This window comes from Alosa pseudoharengus, unplaced genomic scaffold, assembly GCF_046254945.1.
Source record: "Alosa pseudoharengus isolate Yale_2024_CS ecotype anadromous, Long Island Sound unplaced genomic scaffold, YU_APseudo_1.1 YU_APseudo_1.1_scf_1, whole genome shotgun sequence".
NCBI lineage: Eukaryota > Metazoa > Chordata > Actinopteri > Clupeiformes > Clupeidae > Alosa > Alosa pseudoharengus.
Genome location: NW_027468564.1, coordinates 4,300,330 through 4,324,893, shown reverse-complemented (window position 1 = coordinate 4,324,893; position 24,564 = coordinate 4,300,330). Strand labels below are relative to the sequence as shown.

At 39.3% G+C, this 24,564-nt stretch overlaps 1 protein-coding gene across 1 annotated transcript; it reads left to right on the top strand.

Moving 5' to 3' along the window:
* Window positions 1–1,019: 1,019 nt before the first annotated feature.
* LOC143136095 (uncharacterized) lies at window positions 1,020–15,799 on the top strand. Its single transcript, XM_076296586.1, has 3 exons — window positions 1,020–1,041; window positions 4,605–4,940; window positions 14,396–15,799. Exons 1-3 carry the CDS (start codon window positions 1,026–1,028, stop codon window positions 15,346–15,348), a joined length of 1,305 nt encoding a protein of 434 aa, XP_076152701.1. The 5' UTR covers window positions 1,020–1,025; the 3' UTR covers window positions 15,349–15,799.
* The last annotated feature ends 8,765 nt before the right edge of the window (window positions 15,800–24,564 follow it).

Genomic DNA, 24,564 nt, shown 5'->3' with positions numbered 1-24,564 from the left:
GACAGTCCCGAAATCCAAGCAGTTGTCTCGAATCCCGAATCCTGCCCTAATTGTCCCGAAAATTAGAGCAAAGTCTCAAGAGCAGACTCTCGAGTAGTTAAAGCAACGTCCTTTTAGGCAAGTTCCTCCACTCGGCGGCCATATTGCAGCGCTTTTCGGACACTTATCGGGGCATCTATTTCGGCAGAAATGTGCATGCGCAAGGCTTCACTACACCAACCTTGCTCCAGCGGCGAGATCACAACACGATTGGCTCAATGTATTCACAACACACCACATGATTTGCTCAATGTACATGTCAACGTTTTGCCACGGAAGGGGTGGGATGTATGTAGACAACTGCCATATTAGCGTTACAAACTACCCCCATGCATTTCTATGGAGGATTTTCTGAGTGGCATGTCTCATTAGAAAGTCTCTGGTTTAAGTCTGATAGAACATAAAAAACTGTTCATGGTGATTGAGTCGTCCTACAGTCCGCTCCCGTCGGCTGCACATTGCAACCATAAAGAACGTAGACAGCTGCAGTGGGTTACGTAGGCCCTACATAGGCGCAAGGCGTGAATTTTTAAAACACGCATTACTATTTTTTTCATTCATCATTTATTCATTCATTCATTCTTGAAATGGAGGCTCAGGCTGGTGTTCCGGGACCAGATGAACATGTAGGCCTAGCTAAAAAGCAAGAGTTTTGAAATTCACGCTCTGCCATGAGGAGTGATTTGATTGGATGTTTCTGATGTTAAAGTGCAGTGTTTGTTTTATTTGTTTCATATTTTTTTCATAATATCCCCCCCCCCCCCCCCCTCAGTTATGTCCTGTCCCGAATGTTACCCATTCTCATCTGGTCACCAGGTTCGAGAGATATGCGGATAACAGACAAACAGACAGACGTTCCTGCAATTTATAGATAGATCAAAATTAAAAAAAAAAGTCCTAAAAACTTTGACCTTGTATGTGTTTCACACCAACCAGGTCAGGTGTATCTCAACTTCCGGTTCCGGGTCATCACTTGTGATTTGAAAATGGCGCAGACGAGAGGTAGGCAGTGGTTTTGTGGTCATTCTTTGTGTGCCAACAACAAGTAAAAACAGCCCTATTAGCTTTCACACATTTCCCCGTGATTTGGACCGTCGGAGATAGTGGATGCAAGCCAAGAGATTGGAATGGCCGCTGTCTAAAATATCGGATTATAGCCTAACTACATTTTCGTAGCAGCGACCTGTTGAAAACAACTGACGGTTTAAACAGTTAAAAAAGAGGTGGTGGCCTGTATTTTTAGATTGGAGTCAACTGAAACACGAGGGCTTGCTTGTGGGCACGAATATTAGTGTTGCTGTTGCTGCTAGTGTTGCTTTGGACCACGACTACGACGGACGACCATCGCCTGCTAAGGTGAAGCTAGTTGCAGAGTTGTGAAGTTTTCGACATTTGAGTAGTTCGAAGCTAGGTATTTGAGCAGAAAATAACTTAAAGTATAACTCACATAACAACATAGGGTCTATTTACGACTTAAAGTTTAACTCGCTAAACAACCTAGGTCTTACGGTAGTTAACAACTTCAAATTGGTGGCGTTTAGAGCAAGACCGTTTATTTGCATTACGTTATCACTGAATGGGCCCTAACGTTACAGTGATGCTCACTGGGCAGGGTGGTAAAAGTTTTGAAGTTGTTATCTAGCTGCTAAATAGAGTTATTTTTCGGAGTTACACTTCAATTAAAAATGAAAGTAAATGTCTTAAGGTATCTATTATTTACGGAACGTAAGCATGTTAAATAGCACATTATGAAACATAAGTAACCTAGGCTACTACAGTATAGTAAAAGCTTTCAAGGACAGGTGGGATCCCATAAAGAATAATATGTGTAAGTAAGTAGTCTATCGACCCATTTAATTAGTATTATAGAATAGTGCTCATTTCATTTTTTGTCCGTTCTATTTTTGTAGGCTACATTTTGTTAACCACTTGGTTCGAACTTCTTACTACCAATTTCAAGTTTTTCCTGAAATTGCACTATGATAAACTAGCAAATTAAGCTACTTTGTTTACAATATTTCCAGGCTTCAACCAGTGCTGCTTTTCATTCAGACTTATGTGCACATTTATTTATTTGAATGTTTTTCATGATTGTATTGCTATTTTTTCCCCTGTTTGCTTTGATTGATAACTGAGGTGATTAAAATCAGAGGATTTAAAATATATGTTTAATACGTTTTTAAATTGAACTTTTTTCTCCCTTCTGGTCCTTATCTGAAATAGATTTTTTTTTTAAAAATCAATAATTATCAATATCGACTGATATGAAATACATATATCGTGATACAGTTTTCAGCCATATCGCCCAGCCCTAGTTCCCACCTAGTTTGACTTTTGACTTTATTTGGAAAGCCGAGACAGAAGTTTCAGCAGGAAACAATCAGAATAACTGTGTGATGTACTGACACAGAGCTACAGAGGCTAGAATATAGTTTTGTCTTTCTGCCTGGATTAAGCATCTCTGCACATTTCAGCCCTGTAGGTCACTTGATATCCATTAGAAACACAACTGAGCCCTAGCACCAGGTCTTGTGAAGCTGTGTGCAAAAGTAGATCAATATAGAATGAAAATATGAGTTCTTTAGACCATTATTTGCCAAGGTATGCTAATGCGTTTTGTAAAATGCCCTATAGACTAGGACTTTTAGGACTTTTGGTTATCCAAAATGCATACTGACAATAAAATGCTTACTGCATCATTATAAACCCCTTGGTTTAGAAGCATAGTCATGATCTCAAATGAAAAGTAGCACTCTGAGGTTTCTTGTAGACTATTTGGATTGTATGTCAGGTGTTCTGATATAAAATGACTACACAAACTAGGAATAATTACACAAAAGTCTATTTTTGCATTTACTTTGTTGGTTCAATGGGTGTGTATAAGCAGTGTTTCCTCTAGGATTTTTTTAAGCAGTGGGGGCAGGCCTGTCCGAACCAGCCTCCCACGAAACTGACAACTGACACTTCGCTGAAACACAAACAATTATATGTATTCACCTCTCAGTGTTTCCCCTAGAATTTTTTCCAGCAGCGGTGCTGTTGAGTTACAAATTATGACATAACCATCAACAGAAGCATTTACAAAGCATGATTATTGAAGTACTTGAACAGGATTATTCATGTTTTTCTTTGACCTTTTTCATTTACATTATTAGTAATTAGCCACTGTACAACTGTACACTGTAGGCCACTGTACAAACTATTACTATTTAGAATATACAGTGCTGTGCATAAGTTAAGACATTTATTTATATAATAACATTTATTTATTTACGATACATGATACATTAAAAAATAATTGATGTCCTATTTTTTTTTAAATTTCAGCATGGGGGTCTTAACTTTTGCACAGCACTTCTCTTTCATTTCATTACACTGTATTGGTGCTGTGCAAGTCGAATTGAGTGCCTGTCACTTTAATGCCGTGAAGCCCGTGAGGCTTGCTTGATTCTTACGGTTTTAAGCTAACTTAGTAGCGTTGTTGTGCATGGTGCATAAGAATATGTGGATGAAAGGAATTATGTTTCCCATGTCATTTGGTAAAATAAATGGTCAAAAACCCAAAGAAAATCTATCTTGGATTATAGCAGATAAGTGTCTTATCATATCTATAATTTTGGTGAGCTCTACAGGAATTACAAACTATCTCAGATGTAAATGGTTGATCCTATTACTCAAATTCAATTAAACCCACCAATAGGCTAGCTAGACCTTAGTTTCACAGCCTAGGTATGTTAGAAACACAGGGCTTGAAAGCATTGCCTGTATCACAAACAAAAACGAAACAATGCGTGGAATTTATCTGGGAATAGGCTACTGAAAGTAGGGGCGAGCTATCTCGCTGGCGTGTTTAATTTGGTTCCTTGGTTAACATAATGTAGGCTACGTTTTTTTGCACAAAATTGCGTCTGCTAATAAACTTAAACATAAACACAAACAAGCATGATCTCCTGTGGAATCCCTTACTGCGCCTTCAACGTTAGCCTACTATTATTTGTTGACATGAAACCTGAACGAACAGCAGCTGTTCCTGAAGTTCACTTGCGTCTATTTTTTATTTTTTTTAATTAGGCAACTTTTTTTGCAGTGGCGCTTGAATTCCAGGAGTGGCGCTGCGCCGCTGATGAATACATTGTAGGGGAAACACTGCCTCTATTCCCACACAATGAGGCATTATTTTCAGTTGTGATTGAGCTGTATATTTGGAGAATCTACAACAGGTCTGCACAATGAATTTTGAAAGGCAACTGCGACTATTGTACGTCTGCCCCATTTCTGATACCGTGGGGGAAGAAAATTAAACCGTGGGGGGCCGCCACTACCAAATCAACATAGAGGAAACACTGATAAGATAGAGTTTCAGTTCAGAAAACGGAAGTTTTCCGAGAGTGGAAGTTCTACCCTTATTAGACATTCTCTGCTATGACTGTGTTTGTGCAGTATTTTTTATAGGACAGAGAGAACCTTGGATCTTTGGATCCTCCTCTTTTTCATGTAACAGTAATGTTGCTTTATGACATTATTTATGACATTATTCTTTATGACATTATTATTTGTTTGTGCAGCATTCGTTATAGGACAGAGAGAACCTTGGATCTTTGGATCCTCCAATGGGACCATGGGTGAAATGGAGGAAAAGCCACTGATCTCTGGCTGTAATGAGACTGAAACACACCAGGTTAACCTGAGCTTGATCTTGAAAGAAGAAGACATAAAAGAGGAGGAATGTGGTCATATGATATCATGTCCGGTCAAAGATGAAAAAGAAGAAAAGCCCTTTGCAGAACGTCACTGTAAAATTGAAACGGACGATACAGACTCTAACGATGAAACACTACAGACACCAGCGGAGATTGAAGTGGAGATTGAGGAGGATGAGCAGCATGATTACCATCTGAAAAGTAAGTCCTTTCAGATATTATCAGCTGAAAAGTAAGTCCTTTCAGATGAGCAGCATGATTACCAGCTGGAAAGTAAGAGTCCTTTCAGATATTATCAGCTGAAAGGTAAGTCCTTTCAGATGAGCAGCATGATTACCAGCTGGAAAGTAAGAGTCCTTTCAGATATTTGGTTAGTTTTATTATTATGTCCCTTTCAGACATAATTCCCTTTCAGACACGATATTAATTTAATAAAAAATGAAATGAGACTTAATGAGGAAGGATCAAGTATCAGGGCTCTACACAATCTTTTTTGCCCAAATTAAAACATTAGGAGTTCAAACAGAAATGTAGGTGCACCGGATGTCATCTAGTAAGTTATAATTGATATTTGGAGTTCAGAGAGGTTTCACGTCATAATTCAAACTAATCTCAACTTCATGCATGACGATCGTTAATTAAATAAGCCTGAAGCCTGTCTAACTAAGCTGACAGTTCAAGTTCATGAGAATATTAGAAATAATAGAAGGTCTAAGCCACAAGTACAGTGTTTCCTCTAGAATTTTTTTTAACAGTGCCCCCCCCCCCCCCACAGAAAAAAAAAGTTATGTAGGAAAAAACTGGTCGGGTGTCACTCCCGGCTGAGAGGGACAGGATTCAGGAACTAAGACAGGTAGCCCATGCATTAAACCACATTGTCGCTTGAACATACCGGTAGTTCACGTTGACAATGTCACGTTGGGGCAGCCGTGGCCTACTGGTTAGCGCTTCGGACTTGTAACCGGAGGGATGCCGGTTCGAACCCCGACCAGTAGGCACGGCTGAAGTGCCCTTGAGCAAGGCACCTAACCCCTCACTGGTCCCCGAGCGCCGCTGTTGTTGAAGGCAGCTCACTGCGCCGGGATTAGTGTGTGCTTCACCTCACTGTGTTCACTGTGTGCTGAGTGTGTTTCACTAATTCACGGATTGGGATAAATGCAGAGACCAAATTTCCCTCACGGGATCAAAAGAGTATACTTATACTACTTATATACAATGGAGAAACGCTTAGCTTACTTAGTTTATGACAGAAATTAAGTTTTGTGCCAACACGTTGTAAAAACACAACCCACAACACTGCCTTTATTTGGTGCAAATCTCCTTTACTTTATATTCCGCGATTAGGCCTACTAGTCCATCACCGCGATTGCATACAAAATGTTTTGCTATTTAACTATTGTCTATAAAAACAATATATTTATGGAATAAAACTAGACAGGTAGGCCTATCTCGGATTAGCATTGCTGTTTATTCTTAAACTGCAATTTTCAGCAGCCAGCGGAGGGCATTTAGCCTACTATGCTTCCGGACAATATTTTGCGTCTCCCCTAATTCTGAAGCAGTGGCACCGCTAAATGAAGAGGAAACACTGAGAAGAAAGTTAATGCTTTAAATAGGCTAAGCTTATATAGCACCCCTCTACTCTACTTAATAAAAAATGTACTTTAAAGTAAAAGGAGGTGCTTCTATGGGTTACTGTTAAGTTTAGGCCAGTTCTAGGTTCGGCATTAAGGGGGGAGTAAATTGACAAGGACATCAGTATGTAAAATGTTATAAATAAATAATGCAGGTTTATTAAATGCAAGAATATATTTTCTCTATGAGAAAAGAAGAGGAAATATTAGTAAATAGAAAATAAATAGTAAATAAATACAAAACCCTATAAAATAATAAAAGAGCTCTTAAAAATTCAAAGTATCAAATCAATAGTAAAAAACTTAAATGTCCAAAAGAAAATAAATACCCGGGTAAGGTGGTGTGAGTGTACAATGTCAGTGTATGTGTGAAGGCTTATCTGTGTCCAGGGAACAGATCCAAGGGGTCGAGTTCAAGGGGTTGGTTCTCCAGTATGAAAGATCAGTTCAAGGGGTTGGTTATCCAGTATACAAGCCAGTGGCGGCCGGTGGTTAAAAAAATAACGGAGGAAGGAATGTCCGCTTGATTGGTGTTAGTGGCAAATGTGAGGTTGTGATGTAAATGTAAATGTAAATTTAGGTATGGGAAGTCAGGGAAGATATGTAGGTCTAGTTATGAAATACTGTTTTCCAGATGTGCAAAATTATGGAAAGTCTGGAGGTTTTGCTCAATGTAATACATTGGCAGAAAAGTCTATAATACTAAAAATAGACACTTGTTTTATAAAACCATGTAACTATTTACCATTAAAAAAAAGACCTTAAATGTGGTTATTTGAAAACATGCTATTGTTTTTAAAGCCAAATCGATATAATTTAAAGACAGGTTGTAAAAGTGGGAATTTATGAAAGCATACTCGAAAGGCAAATGTTATTGAAGACGTCATTAAAGGAATGCATCATGGTCTGAAACATTCATTAACAATGTTACCATCCAAAGATACACTTAGAACGGTGAAAACAAGAACATATTAACAACAAGAACATTATTTAGCAATTGTTTAGTTAAGGCATAACTTGGATGATTATAACTATGCATAACTATCCAAAAATGTTTTATCACCAAATGAACTGTCCACGTATGTGACAGGCCAGCAGAAACTGATTGTTTTCTGTGCTAACGTTAGCCATGAGTATTTGTCTGACTATGTATGTAGCATTCAGTAGCCTACACAGGGCTCTACAGTGCGCCCATTTCACTCGCATATGCGAGTAAAAATGATGACGTGCGAGTGCAAAAAAATATTTAGGCGCACTGGTGCGAATGACTTCTAACCATGTCAATGTTTGTCTACAAAATACACCGCAACATCGTGAAACAGTACTGGTGCAAACCATAGAATCACGTCGCGAATGCAGCATAAAACTACACCTCCCATCAACGTTAGCAGTTTCGCGTTGGGACTCGATAGTAGCTTCTATGAAATCCATGAGCGCGCAGAGAAAGCGGAAAGTTAGACTAGCCAGCCAAGATGAAAAGATTGAAGAAATTAGTTCTTCCGCCTTCTATCCACCGAATTAATCGGATATAGGAGGAACAGGATAAGATTCTGAGAATGCAGTGAGAGAAGGAAAGGTAACCTAACATGCTTTTTAGCCCAGTTGACGTATTGGCTGCAATATGCAAAATATAGCTGTAGCGAACAGGCATAAAAGTAGCTTCCCGTAATACTCCCATTTTATTCAAAGGTAGAACGCTACTGACAACTCCAGGCTTCCACGCATGCTTGTTTGTTTACACCGAATACAAGCTTAAGTGCAAAACGAGTGTAGGCCTAACGTTTGGCTACTGCCCCCATCAATGCAGATATTTCATATAAAAATATATATATATCCTTGATTAGACTATGTTTTGTGGAAGAGAAAATTTACTGTTTTAGTAGTAGTATTAGGCAGTAGTCAGATAGGTCACCATGGGCATATTTGGATTAGCTACAGGTGGATTCACAAATAAATAAATTAGCCTACATTTGGCAGGATACTTGATATACAGGCTAAATGCAAATATGGCAATGTATTATATTATTTTACATTAACAAAATGTAGGAAAATAAAACAGACTGAAAATAAAGTAGGCACTGATCTTTAAAATCCTGTTTCCTGTAGCCTAAATGTTGTCAGTCATTCTTAATATTCGCAATTGGTGCACTGGCATGTTTAACTGTTAGCTGCAGTGTAATGTTAGATTATGTGTAAGTTAAGTACAGAACTGACTGTGCTCCCAAATTTTTGTCTGTGCTCCTAAATTTTTTAACTTGGGGGCACAAGTGCTCCTGGAAAAAAATGTTAGTGTAGAGCCCTGCTACACTAGCCTTACCATCTTGTTTGGGAATATGAATTTTTGGAACTGGTCTTCCTGCTTTTACCCTAACCTTCGCAGTGTATTTGAATGTATAAAAGATTTGAGATTGTCCTCTGATTCCATTGTACTGTTTATTTCACGAGCAAAAAACAAGCTTTCCGTTCAACACAAGATTCTTAGCTGTATGACTCCAGATAACGTTCTTGCACCGTTGCCGCTAAAAACAGCACCCCCTATCGCAATTGAAAATTACTGTACGGAGGAGCTTCCTCCCTTGGCCATTGAAAACGACGTGATTCAAGAGCCGCTGGGGTCCGAGGCGTTTATAATGGACTTCAATGAGGGGCTTGAGGAGGAAGCTCCTCCATACAGTAATTTTCAATTGCGATAGGGGGTGCTGTTGGCATTTTGACCTAGGGGAACGATTTTGTTCATTCAAAGTGTTAAAAATAGTAATATTAACAGTAATTTATCAGATTAGTAATTCACTTTATATATTTTTTATTTTTCTCTAAAAAATATTAGGGAGGGTGTTTCTCCCTTTCCTCAATGAAGGAGCCTCCTCTGATACAAGCGTAGAACAGTTCAATCGTTCCAAGGGGACTGACTCGCCATCCAGTGTTCCAGTGTACATAAAAAAACTATCTGCATACAGCAGTTTGAGAATACAATTAAGCTCATATATTAAATATCAAAGTTGTAAGATATCATTAAATTCCAATTCAACTACACATTCAGTTCAATTAAATCCTATTAACTTAGCTAGGCATAAACTACAACGTTAGCGTCGCTGGTAATGAGAGAGAAGAGGTGCCGTTCTCACTCACACACACACAGGCTACTACTGTGCGCGCACCTCTAAACATTCTAATATTAACGTCTCCTATCTCTTAGGAGTTTGTTACTACCAACGGTCATATATTTAAAATCATGTAATTCAATATATTCATTAACAACTTCTCTATTACTCAAAAACATACATAAAGATAATGGCATTACAATAGCAGCACTTAAAGGAACAATCAAATAAAAGCATATCTCCGATTGGTTTTTAATTAGTTAGCTCAGTTTTCTAGCATGCTAATCACCCTATTGAAATGAATGCACTATCAGCTAACGGTGCTAATCACTCGCTAGCAGGATGCTAGCAGAGTATTTTAACTCACCGGAGTTCGAGATTTAAAACAACACAGGTCTTCAACAATCCGTAGAAAAATAGATATAAGGAAAGGTAAGATGATTCAATATGATAGATAGAGTTAGAAAAAGTTAGATTAGAGTTAGATAAAGTTAGTATTAATTTTCTTAAGAGGATTATCAGTAACGTTTAATCAATTTTATTCAAGTGAGTCTCGAGAGTGAAAAACAAACCCGTCACCTAGGAGATGACTATACCACAATAAAAGTATTTTAGAATACCTGCACTTTCAAGCAGACCAAAAAAAAGAATGAAAAAGAAATACATAGAATCATGTAAACTCAGCTTCTTGTTCTTGGTACTTCGTCATATTTATTCTATTTATTCATATTTATATATTAAAAATATTTATTGTACTCAAACCATTCTAAAACTAAAGTTATGGTCTTAGTAACCAAACTTTAAGGTGGGTTACACCTACATCAATACAATATATAATATGTGAACTGAAACTGGACGGGCCATAATAACCTCTGACTAGTTTAGGCTGTTAAATTGCAATGTGAGCGGCAGCCAGGAGGGGAGGATGCGTCGCAGGATTATTTAAAAAGCAAATGTGCGTCTGCCCTGATTCTGATACCATAGCGGTATTAATTAAACTGTGGGGGGCCGCCATGCTGAAATTAACGTAGAGGAAACACTGCAGTAGTGGTGGGTGATAAAATCGATTCTGTTCAGTATCGCGATATTTTGTGCTCCCAATTATATCGATACAGTAGCCCAAAGTATCGTAATATTTAATTATATAATTATCTATTTTAGGCTATTTGAGTTGGGTTTACTCAGGGTTTACTCTCAGGGCCTAAATTTCAGCGTGGGATTGCAGGTATAGCGCATAATTTATTCAAGTCCCGCAACTCTAGCCATCACAATGCGAGAAATTCTCGCACACATTTCACAGTGCTGTCTGATAACGTTAATCTAATAATGGAGCGGCGTGAAAGCGGAACGGACGAACCAACACACGCACAGAGCCACTTTGCAGGTGCGCTCTCTCTCTCTCTCTCTCTCTCTCTCTATCTCTCTCAGCAGGACTTCACCGCTGAAGTCAAATTATGCTATAGGTGCTTCTACATCAACTGCTAACCGACAGGAAAGGAAAACAACAGTTTAGCGATCAGGAACTGTCTGGAATTTTGAAAACACAGAAGGATTACATAGAGACACGAGGGAACATGGATGTGTTCTCCATTTGAGGAGCGTAATCGATTGCGGACGTGCAGTTAAAGACACCGAGCGCATCGTTGGCCTAGGTTAGGCTACTTTCACATTCTAGAGTGCGCATTCATTACGTGAAAGATGCTTCATACCAAAACAGCGATCAAACATTGTCAAATTTATCATGACGTGTTGTCACAAACACTTACTCCTGTTAGAAAATCAAAATCAAAGTAAAAGACTATGACTGTGTTGCTCTCTCATTGACGCCTGTAATAAGGATAATGTGATTTCGGTTTGTGAAATATATGTATGTTAGCCTGACGACCCACAGGGTCCGTCTAGATTTCTAGGCTATATGTATGTATGGTTTTCAATAAAAAGCAAAAAAAGCGACTAGAAAGGACCTTGACATGCACCGTGCCATGATAACATTTTTGCACTACCCTCCTACTAAGTTTTTACACTTCAGTTAAAATGTAGACGGTAATATTCACAGAATTAAATATGACATTTAAAGTGAGTTGAACAGTCTTATTTTCCCTATTTTTTGTTATGCCTTTGAATAATATGGGAGACATGAATCGCAATATATTGCAGTATCGAATTGCAATACTACGATTGTTAAGAATCACAATAATGTCATATCGTGGCCCAAATAACACAATAGTATCGAATCGTCACATTTTTGCCAATTCCCACCCCTAGTATCTAGTAGGCTGTGCAAACAATTGCCTTTTTGCAAGTTCCGAATATATGGATGGATTATTGCTTGCAAGCGCAAAAAGCTGCGTCTGAAATGGCAACTGGAATAGTGATGTGAACCGACCAGATGTCTAGGGCACCGTTTAACATGTAATGTGAACACTGTTCTCACAACATTATTGGTTGGTTAAACAAACTAACTAGCACAATTTGCAAGTAGCTTAGGTTGCTGGTTAAAACATTTCAAATCAACTTTACAAATGCAAGCCTAGTCTACCCTAGCCTGAAAAAGGGTCTGTCTCAAACAAGTTTATTTATTATCTGATTTATTTAAACAAATATGCATATCTCATCATGCTTACTCAGTACTGCTACTAGGCTATGCTAATAAGTGTCCCTAAGGCCTATGACCTCTGCAAAAACGCCTGATTTTTTAAGCCAGAAATCAGGCTAAAAAAATTGTCTTTTTTAAGCCCTGAACCATGTCCAAATCAAAAACTAATGTAGATGGCACACACCCAAATCATATTTTCTGTGAGTAGTAGCCTTGTAAACACACATTAGAGCTTGACTGATATCGATGTTTGAGTATTGCAAAAGCCGATAATCAATATATCGCCTGATAGTCATTTAGTTTCGTTTATTAGTTTAGTTGACAGGGACCATGTACAGAACTAGTTCTATAACAGAGTTAGCTAGTTAGCTAATTTGCATCTGTGGTCCCTGGGCAGGAGTTAAAAAGACAAAGTATCAGCAACAAGACAACCACAACAACAACAACATTACAGATTACCACCACTACATTGTGGGCTAAGCAAGCAAAGTGTGAAATTGAAGACTAAAACTAGGGAGCAAGTGTGCAGGGCTCGAAATGAACCTTTTTCCTCGGTGTCCCGCAGCTTTCCTGAATTCTACTTGGTATTGTCCTGGACTTAGGCACCAGTGTCCCAAATTCAAGTTCTTGTTTTTTTTTTCATTCTACGTAATAAACATAGCATAATAATCAATAACTTGCATCACTTAATTGACTCATTCTGGTCTGCATTTTTAACCAAAGCGACTTACAACATGGTAAACAGTTTAAAGCTTTTTCAAACAATTCTCCCAACAGTTCTAGAACAATTTAAAACAATTTAAAAATAAGAATAAGTGCATCAGTGAGTGATGACTTTATACAGTTAAGAGTCAGTTCTAGTCAGGTGATAAGAATTAGTAACACTAGTTGTAAGAAGTGCTACGAGAGGAGATATTCTCTGAAGAGCCGAGTCTTCTGGAGTTTTTTTGAAGATGGGGAGGTATGTCTCTGTTCTAGTAGGAGCCGGTAGCGCGTTCCACCAAGGGGGAACAACAGATGAGAAAAGTTTGGATTGGCCTGAGCATATACCGGTGGAAAAGCTAGACATCGTTTGTCTGAGGAGCTCAATTGTTGGGAGGTAGCATGTGAGGGCATTCAAGTAGGTTGGAGCAGAACTGGGGACTACTTTGTAGGCAAGCATTAGAGCCTTGAATTTGATGCGGGCAGCCATAGGTAGCCAGTGTAGCTGGATGAGCAGCAGGGTAACGTGCCCTTTTGGGTTGGTTGTAGACCAGGCGCGCTGCCCTGTTCCGGGAGACCTGTCAGGAGGGCGTTGCAGTAGTCAAGTCGTGAGATGACTATTGCCTGAACCAGGAGTTGGGTTGCATCTTGAGTCAAGTAAGTCCTGATTTTCTGTATGTTGTAACGTGCGAAACGGCATGACCGGACGACCAAGGCAACATGTTTGGAGAAGGTTAGTTGGTGGTCGAGAACAACTCGTAAATTTCTTGCAGCCCTGGTAGGTGAGACACACAGGGAGTCAAATTTGATCATGTTGCAGCACTACAAACTTTCAAACATGGTGGACACTGAGTCTTCTTTTGCTGTCTATGGATTTTATTTACAGTCCTCGGAGTTTGGTGCTGCACTGGTGGGTGCCCTATTTCCGCCCATTCAGACGAAGCTTCGTCTGTGCTTCGCCCCAATATAGTCCCAAGTCAATACAGGAGATCGCCTCGTCTTAACCTGCATTGCCATTTGTACTCGTTGTGAAGACGGAGACAACAAGAAGTAATTAGGGATTTTTTTTTTTTGTTGCCTCACTTTTACTCATGATGTACTATCTGGCTACAAATTCCATTCACTATGCTAAGCTAACCTAGCAGGGGCGCTGCCGGACTAAGACAATTCATGCACGGAGACAAAAATGTTTTTGCTCACTTATCTGACTCTAAGGAAGACTGTGAATAACCAAATTTTATAAAACGGTGGTGTGTTCCTTTAAAGATTTAGTAAGTATTAGCCCTTTTCGCTCCCCACTTCGATGTAGCTCCATAGGTTTCTCCAATCAGTGATCTTTCAAAAGGGGACATGCACGTCCAGTACAAAATCAGAATCACTTTATTCGCCAAATTCACCAACAGACACAGGAATTTGACATGGCAATCAGTAACACTATTGGTCATTGTTAAAATTTTAATGAAATTAGAACGGTCAAGCATTAGGGTTAATCACATTTGAAATATACATATTTCCTCTTCAGATGATGTTTAATTACTGAATGTGGAACATGTGTCTGTCATCCTAAGGCCATACTCTTCCAGGTGATTCTAACTCGCATGGTAACTATGGTAACTCTTCCAGGTGTATCAGAACACCCACATGTAACACAACGGAAGATCCATGGACACAATCTGCAGCTGCAAGGAAGGCTGCACCACTGCACAGTCTGCAGGAAGAGTTTCACAGTCCTGAGAGAACTTGAGAAACACCAGCAAACACACACTACTGGTGTTGCGCAAGAGCAGAACACTAACAAAAACTGTGACCTGTATGGGAAGCGTTTCACACTAATTTCAACTCTTAAAACCCAAATACGCTCAGGAGAGAAGCCCCATCAGTGTATTCTTTGTGAAAAAGCATTTGTTACGTTTACACAACTGAAACGCCACATGCGTAAACACATTGAAGAGAAGTCTCATAAATGTCTCCAGTGTGGAAAAGCATTCATAACATCCACAGATCTCAGACGCCACATGCTAATACACACTGGAGAGAAGCCTCATAAATGTGTGCAGTGTGGAAAAGCTTTTTCACAAATGTCAAGTCTTAAAAGCCACGTGCTAAAACACACTGGAGAAAAGCCTCATAAATGTGTCCAGTGTGGAAAAGCGTTTTCAAGAATGTATACTCTTAAAAGCCACATGCTAGCACACACTACCTCTACAAAGAAGCCTCATAAAAGTGCTCAATGTGGAAAAACTGTTACATTATCCGCAGAGCTTAAACGCCACATACTTATACATACTGGAAAGAAGCCTCATAAATGTGTCCAGTGTGGAAAAGCTTTTTCACTCATTTCATCTCTTAATGGTCATGTGCAAGTACACTGTAGAAAGAAAGCTTATAAATGTATAGAGTGCGGAAAAGTTTTTTCAAAGAGTAAATATCTGAAAAGCCACATGGTCATACATACGGGAGAGAAGCCTCATAAATGTGCCCAGTGTGAAAAAGCGTTTAGAACATATCAAGATCTTAAACGCCACATACTTACACACACTGGAGAGAAGCCTCATAAATGTGTCCAGTGCAGATAAGCTTTTTCCCAAATGTCATCTCTTAAAAACCACATGGTCATACACACTGGAGAGAAGCCTTATAAATGTGTGCAGTGTGGAAAAGCTTTTTCACAAAGTTCAGCTCTTAGCAGCCACATGCTAATACACACTGGAGAGAAGCCTCATAAATGTGCCGAGTGTGGAAAAGCATTTACAACGTTCACAGGTCTTAAACGCCACGTACCTACACACACTGGAGAGAAGCCTCATAAATGTGCCCAGTGTGGAAAAGCTTTTTCACAAATATCAATTCTAAAAAAACACTTAGTCATACATACTGGAGAGAAGCATCATAAATGTCCCCAGTGTGGAAAAGCTTTTTCACAAATATCAACTCTAAAAAAACACATAGTCATACATAATGGAGAGAAGCATCATAAATAGAGTGTGGTAGACACTACCGACATTTTGTATGCATAAGAAAATAATCCCTGTGCGCAAAGTAATGGGGGAATAAGTTTAGCCTATGTATTTGTGTTTTCTACATTCATTTATTTCAATATAAATAAATATTTTATACAAAAATACATATTTTGATGTTTTTTGCTCATGTGTGTGCATATAGTATCATATTGCTAATATAGTATCATATTGCTTGGAAAAAAGGATATTAGAGAGTCACTATTGCACTTTTCTGAGATCTCTATCAAGTCATTAAAACATAGTAATGCAAAACCCTGCAAAAACTCACATTCTAAGAATTTAGCTTCAGCTGCCAAAAAGAAATGTCAAATGCTAACTTTGGAAACTGTTTTCATAGTTTCCTTGCAACATGATTGTTGTGTGAAATTGTAATTGCAGTATTTTGTCAGTCAGTGACAGAAAACATGGCAGTCATGATCAGAAGAGAGATTGGATAATGCCTGTTACTTATCTAGTTGTTTAGAACACAAGCGGTTGTATTGTTATAACATCAGTCAAAAACGGTATACGCACAATGTCACAAAACCGAATGTAATTTCACAGCCTTCTAGCCAGTTAGCTACACTTACTTGGCTAACTTTGATAGCTAAGTAACCAGCTGGCTAAACCAGTGTTTCCCAAACTTTTTTTCTGGGGACCCACTTTTTAAAAATGACAAACCATCACGACCCATTTAACATGCAACCACCAATATTGCCTAAATGTTGATGTTCTAGGCCAACTTTTGTATAACCACTCTACAGGTGATGCACTGACTCCTCAGTTTTCCCACAACTCTGCAATCTCACTTATGAAACATTTTCAAAGCTGTTAAATTCTCACTCAGTTTTGTACACACACACACACACACACACACACACACACACACACACACACACACACACACAGCATTCACATTTTTCCATCATATTTTCAAAATTTCCATCAATGGTGGACAGTGCCGGCCCGAGCCTTTTGGGGGCCCTAAGCAGAATTTGATTTGGGGGCCCCCTCCCACAACGTGGAGTCACCTGTGCTTGACGATAATTGACAACTTCACACTATAATGTTATATTATAAATTAATACAGTGAGGTTATGTATTAATACAGTGACTGATTATGAACTACTGTCCCCCTGGACACAGATGCATAAGAGTTTATTTGACCAACATTACTTACACTCATCAACAAGCAATTCCTCATCTAACAATTCATATTCTATTGGCAAATGAGGCATAATTGCAGTATGGTGAACGCTTAACATGGTGATCTACTGTCTATTTTCATCACAGAAGTCTCCCCACCCAACATGGTATATTTTCTCATAAACACCAATACCATCTCTCACCAAAGACCTTAGAGCAGAGGGTAGTGTTCCATGTGAGCCTATGAAGCTGGAACGTTACCGACGCCCAGAGTCGCGCTAGTCAGTGGGTTTGGGGTTGGGACTGGGAGCCTGAGCTTAGCCTGCTGTTGCTATTAGACTTACCACTATGTCACATATTATAGAACAGTAATAAACTATCAACACTTTCAGGTCCGAAATCAGAAACAATCCCTCTGTGGTAAATTTGCCTTCAGGTACGTTTTCATGTAGCTAATATCCACTTCAGTCATCTAGCTAACTTTAGTTTACAACATAAGCCCAACTAGAGCTAGTAACGTTAGGGTACATGCTTGATTAAAAATCATGAACAATCACAATATTCTTGACATCTGAAATACACCTAGATAAATATATAATAATGGGAGACATTTCTCTGTTGATGGTGGGGACTTAACTCTGGTGATCATGACAGCTAGCTAGCTACCTCAAGCACAAAACATACTGTAAATCATCTTGCAAACATACCTTGATCTTGCTTGTTTTTCTCCTCTATCCTTTTCTTCTTTCTGTTTTCGGCACCAGAGGGATACGTCCTTTTTCGTGACTTGTCTGAACATTAGCTGCTACCATCTCTTCCGATTTACACTTTAGCAATGAATTTGGTGATTTGGAGAAGCAAGTTATACTTTGAATGATGGCTGAATGGTTGAATAGCTACCCTAGATTGTTGTTTAATGCATGAAAGTTGAGGTAAAGTAACGTGAAACTGCTAATGTTTATCGGAGGTGTAGGTTTTATGCTGTATTTGTACAATATATGATTCGCATTAATGTTTTCCGATGCTGCATGTGTGATGTGATTGTAGACAACTTGGCTAAATATTTTTTTGCCCTGAAGGGATGATAGATGACATGCCGTCATCACTGACTAACTGTTTTTGTGATTTAAAAAAAAAAGTGTGCAAGAAGTGAATCTGAGCAAACGTCTGGTTCTTAATCTCATTGTGAATAATAAGTTAACACTGACAGCTAGGGTGCATCAAATTTGAATGGGAAATTTTAATTTCAAAATATCAATTTGGCTGGCATTGCATTTTGTTCCAATTAACATAAAAATGACTTTTGCACAGTTTTGAGTAATTCCATTGAGATTTAGGGGTGCCACCTAACACATGAACTTTGGCGAAATTTCGAAAAATGTGCAATTTTTGGTCTAATTGCCAAAAGTTGACCTGGAAATGTTGAGTACAGTGAACTTTTATACAGTAAAATGTTCTATAGGGTTATCAAAGTAAAAGTTGTTTGTTTGCCCTTTAGGCAACTTGGGCATTTCTCAGAATTCAACTTTCAAGATTCTCCATTCACTGTCCTAAAGACAAAATGAATGGAGGTCAATGGGACATGTTCACGTGGCCTTACCCTGAATTCTGTGCAGCAGTGATGGATGTCGGACACACATATACAATTTAATTGACTTTATTGTTAAACACAAAGGGCGATACTGACAAACTTAAAAGAACAAACCCTCTCTAGTGGCTAACTCACTGACTAACAGGGCCTAATGGTAAGAGCTGACACTAACTAAACGCCGAATTTAACTGCTCAGTCTGTGCCAGAGTCTCTGCTCCACTGAGCAACATCACCAGGGAGAAATAGAGAGGGAATGGAACCTGAACTCTGAACCTAGCCAGTGTGTCTCCCCCCAGATATGTCTCCCCCACCCGCCACCCAAGAGTAACCGTCCTATTCAGGGATTAGCTTGGGTTTGCAGCAGCAAAGGTTTGGCTGTTGGTTGCAGTCATGTTCAACTCACACACACACACACACACACACACACACACACACACACACACAAACACACACACATATAGACACAGACAGACACACACACACAGAGAGACATACACACAAAGACACACACAATCACACACACACAAACACACACACACACACACACACACACACACACACACACACACACACACACACACACAGACACACACACACACACACAAAGACACAGACACACACACACAAAGACACACATACAGACAGACACACACACAGAGAGAGACATACACACAAAGACACACACCCACACAGACACACACACACACACACACACACACAAAGACACACACACACACACAAAGACACACACACACACACAAAGACACACACACACACACAAAGACACAGACACACACACACACATACAGACACAGACAGACACACACACAGAGAGAGACATGCACACAAAGACACACACACACACACACACAAACACACACACACACACACACACACACAGAAACACACACACACACACAAAGACACACACACAAACACACACACACACAGACATACACACACACACACACACACACACACACACACACATGTTCTCCACAGCCAAAGACATAAATAGAGAGAGAGAGAGAGAGAGAATAAGGGATACAAAGGAGAGAAGAAAGACACACCCAGAGAAAGCGGATGAAAAAAGGAAAGACAGGGCCAGATGTATGTTTTTGTGCCCACGTCAGTCATATTTAATTCGCAAAGTGCACGTAAAAGCATGGTGAGGTATGTACAAACAGGCCGCACTGAGGAAAAAGCGTAGACTGCCTGTCGTGGGAGCTGCAAATGGCTATTTGCGCTTTTCCGTGTCATGCATATGCATTCATAGGAGGGTCAGGGGAAAGTGGGAGTATCGCGCAAACACAGGAGACGACAAGTGCTAATAGCATTGATTAGGTATTCCGCCATATGTATGAAAACAGCGCATGTCTGTTTTGCGGTGAAAAACTTGCGCCTGTTAAAAGCAGGTGTAATCAAAATCGCGGTTGAATGCGTCAATTAGAGAAACTTTTAGCGACAGCTGAATAACTATTCAGAGCATCAGTTTTCTTCACTGTGCAATAAATAGTTCAAGTATTTTTAAGTAAATTAGTAGAACTACTAGGCCTACTCTGTATGTCGCTGCTCGTTGACATCTTATTATCATGTATGATCGCTAAAGTTTGTTTCTTTTTAATGTCACAATTGGTTAACTATTCAACTGCGCTTGTGGTTCAGCTGTGGGCACGCAATTAGCTTTGCAGAGGGGGCGGGGAAACAACTACAGATATGATAGTAATATGTAATAACACATCCAACACAGATCAAGATCACCTCAAACAGAAAGATCACCTCAGTTTTCTTGAGCTGTAGTATTGTTTACCTCAGATCTCCATGGCGACCATTGAGCACTGTTAACCACTTTATCCAAAAAAACAGATGTGCGGTGGCACCCCTAAATCATAATGTACTGGAAAAATATTTTGCATGTGTTGTTTCTACATATATTGGAACACTTTTAGCACCCAGCCATATCAAAATTCAAGAACTGTGTTTTTTGATGCACCCTACTGACGGCCCTAATTTATCGAGAGTAAATTGAATACTTCTTATTGAGTTTCAAACCATTACACTTATCTTTACATGTGTACACCTAATTGAATGCCTGTTACTTTAAGAAAATGAGAGTAATTTAACATCAGTCTCATTATTTTAGGCTAGTGGTAAAGAGGTGTGCACAGTGCATACAGATATGTGGCTGCTATGCAATTTGTGACGTAAAAATGATCCAACATATGATGACGTCATTACTCATGCACGAGCTTGACTGAAGTGACCACCTTGATTGGCTGATGATTGTAACGCGGGAATGATTCCAAACACCTCCCTTACAATGATGAGTGACAGGTGACAGGTCTGAGAATGCGTGCGCTACACAAGTAGTGCGAAGGACAGAAGATGATGAATAACTGAATAAAAAGGCCTAGCCAAAATAAATAAAGAGTAAGGCAAAACAAATAGCCTAATAGCCTAATGAAACATAGGCCTACGGATTGATGCAGTATCTTTGCAACATTATTAAATTAATCTGTCACCATAGGCCTACGTTTGCAAAGAGGAGAACATTTTAATTTGATTCACAATGAAACGTTACATTTAATTTAAATGTTGACAATGAGTAGTTTTGGTTGTTGTTGGTGGCGTTATTGCATCCCTTTTATGCCTACAATGCAAAATTGTTCCCTCGTGATTGGAAGCTCCTGTTGCCGCATACGTATTTCAAAACACGTGAAATGCCGCAAAAAGCTGTTTGTGAATAGGTCTTAGTGAGTTAGGAGTCCTCTTGACTTCTTTTAAGCTGTCCCAGACTTAGTTGCTACTTTTAGGTCTAAAATGCTTCGTGAATTACTTTTAGTGAAAAAAGTAAGGAGTTTAGTCCTAAAGTTAGGAGTGACACGCCCATTATTTATTAGGAGTTGCTCCTAAATTCGCCACTTAGGAGCTACTTTTAGCCTTAAAATTCTTTGTGAATACGGCCCCTGTTGGCTATTTTTAGAAGGTGCGCTGGGGGCGCCTCATAGCCGTCCCGCGGGCTACTTGGTGCCCGCGGGCACCGTGTTGGAGACCACTGGTCTATGGTGTATTCACATTCTGAATGTCAACATATTTTACCAAACCGATGCTGTCATGCTGCCCCAGAAGCCCATCCCCTACCAGTTTAGGTGTGTGATGTTTTAGGTGTTAAGGCGGGAGCTAATGTCTAGTGAGTCGAGCGAGGTAGGTTACACTTGGGTGAAGAGGAATTGGTGACTAAAAGGAAAAGCATGTCTGTTCTATGGAAATATTTTGGTTTTATTAAGGATGACGTGTTACAAACACAGCGCCAAATGCTTCCTTCTCCACTGTGTTAAAATAAACAATTTATTTCGTTATCGTTATAGAATCAGAAGATATCTGTCTTTCACTGTAAGGCTTGTATTTCATGATTTGCATTTAGCCAAAGCCACAGACAGCAGCAGAGAGGTAATCAGGATTCGTTATTTGTAAAAGTTGTTTAGCCTACTTCGTTGGACTGTGCGATCGCAACTCCTTACTTTCACTTTCCGCTGCACTCGGCATGCCGGTAGCCTAATCAGTCCCTCCAGGAATTTGCGATGTTGCGATCGCAACAATTAACGCAAAGTATAGTATATAGTATATATACTTTTTTGATCCCGTGAGGGAAATTTGGTCTCTGCATTTAACCCAATCGGTGAATTAGTGAAACACACTCAGCACACAGTGAACACAGTGAGGTGAAGCACACACTAATCCCGGCGCAGTGAGCTGCCTGCTTCATTGGCGGCGCTCGGGGAGAAGTGAGGGGTTAGGTGCCTTGCTCAAGGGCACTTCAGCCGCGGCCTACTGGTCGGGGCTCGAACCGGCAACCCTCCGGTTACAAGTCCAGAGTGCTAACCAGTGGGCCACGGCTGCCCATAAATTCAGCAAATCCTCGTGAATTCTGGGCGACCTTGCAATTTTGTCCAAACACTGCAACTTTTTAGCAAATTTGACCAATCATCATGGTTTCCCCGTGAAATTTCACCTACCACAACAGCCCCTCACGCAGAATATTGACTCAGATGCCACACTCACTTCTGCAGACACCAGAGACTGCCCTATACTTGTTCATTCCTCTGCAGTTTTGATGACAATAAATAGAAGGCTAACGTTAATAATCTGCTTTACTTGCATTGTTACCTCAACCTAGTGTTGCTAACCTGCATAAGCTATGAAAGTAAGTTAATTAAGGCCTACTTGGTTTACTGACATTTGAGTAGGCTACAATATGCAACCCATTGGCAAACGTTTACACCTGGAGATGTCCTTTTAGCTCATGTCATGTATGCTAGCTTGTGGGCTCAGTTTGTGTAGTGCAGTGCTACCAAAATCATAGAAATTAATAACATTGTAAGACATTTACCTCTTCTATGATCCAAGAATGATTTCATACGAGTTATTTTATAACATTTATTTTAACTAATGACATAGAAACCATCCCGAATTCTATCCACATATCGTAATGCACTATGCAAAAAGTTATTTCCAGTCGTAGCCGAACACAGTGAGATGCAAGCGTTCCAATCCACTTAGATATGTTATTACGCTACTCTCACGTCCTTAAAGTGGCAAGCAGTCAATTAGACTTACACATCACCAATGTAATAACATTAAAGAAAAGTGAAGTCTAATAGTTTAAATCAATATGAAATTACTAGATACTTAGTTGGCTATCAGTAATTATGCAAGTCACAGAATATGAATTATTAAAAAGATATGAACTTAATATGAATTACAACATATATGAATGTATTGAAACATATGACGGGGGCTGTCTTTTTTGGACAGTTCTACGAAAGGTTATAGGCCTACTGCTTTGTGAATTACCCCAGTCAAAGTATTTACACAAATAAAGTAGGCCTACTTTGATTTTCTGTAACCCTTACTATTTACCTTTACTTATCCTTTTTAATAAGCATCAAGATGATCCGTGTAATTTTGGTCTTACTAACCTTAATTACCCTCAATTAAAAAATTATTTTTAAAAAAATCGCAACTATTTGTGCAATTTTCACTTCCTCTCGCAATTTCTTCGCAACAAACAGCTAAAAACACCGCAACTTCCATCGCAATTTTTTAGAAAAGTTGTCGCGAAATCAGGCATTTTAGATCGCAACAATTTAGAAATATCCTCGCGAAATCCTGGAGGGACTGCCTAATAACGTGGAATGCGCAGCGTATGAGATGGAGAAAAACATTAAATATTTAAATATCGCAAGTTATATCGTTATCGCAGTACTCAATAATGTTATCGCATATCGCATGTTTTCCTAATATCGTGCAGCCCTACCGGTTACAAGTCTGAAGCACGAACCTGTAGGCCACGGTTGCCCCAAAGCTATATGCTTCGGAGGGCTGCATTAAGGTTGAGCGCCACTACAAGATGAGACAGCATATTGCTCAATGTACACAGTCGGCCTAGTTGTAAATACATGTAGGTTACAGAGAATGTCACAAATTAACATACAGTATCTTATTTATTGCTTAATATGATGATACAGCTTCATGTTTTTCCCCATTACAGTGTCACACGATGGCTTATTTCCTGACATTACCTTATCCATGAGGCTACATTGTTAAATAGTGAACATTTTAAACATGTTGTAATCACCCACTTTAGATATTGATGTTAACCGACTGTGGATCTTCAGTTTTAACTTGATGTAAAGTCATAATCCCATAGCCTACTTCGTTCGAATCTGTCCTTTTCTTTCCAACTTGACCGACAGACGTATGCACTGTCGAGCAGCATGGTGTATATTTGCCTGTCTCTTGATTCGTTTGTAATAGAGGCTGGTATTGTTATCTACTGCAAGTGACGTTAGCATAGATAAATTGATATGAGAAGCAGTTGCCATTCAAACTTTTTCTCAACAATGAGTTTTTAAATTATGGATCTACACACCTTAAGCACATCTTGACTCATTTAGAAACAAACCTCAAAGCAAAAGTGAAATTTTGTGAAGTCAATTTTTTGTTAGGCTATGTGATGACTCCGTTTTACTGTAGGCCTTCGCTATTCAGTTCAT

What these genes read in the sequence shown, in the direction of transcription:
- LOC143136095 (XM_076296586.1), top strand. An exon ending in GCATGATTACCATCTGAAAA is followed by an intron (nt 4,941 to 14,395) that starts GTAAGTCCTTTC and finishes TAACTCTTCCAG; the next exon opens with GTGTATCAGAACACCCACAT.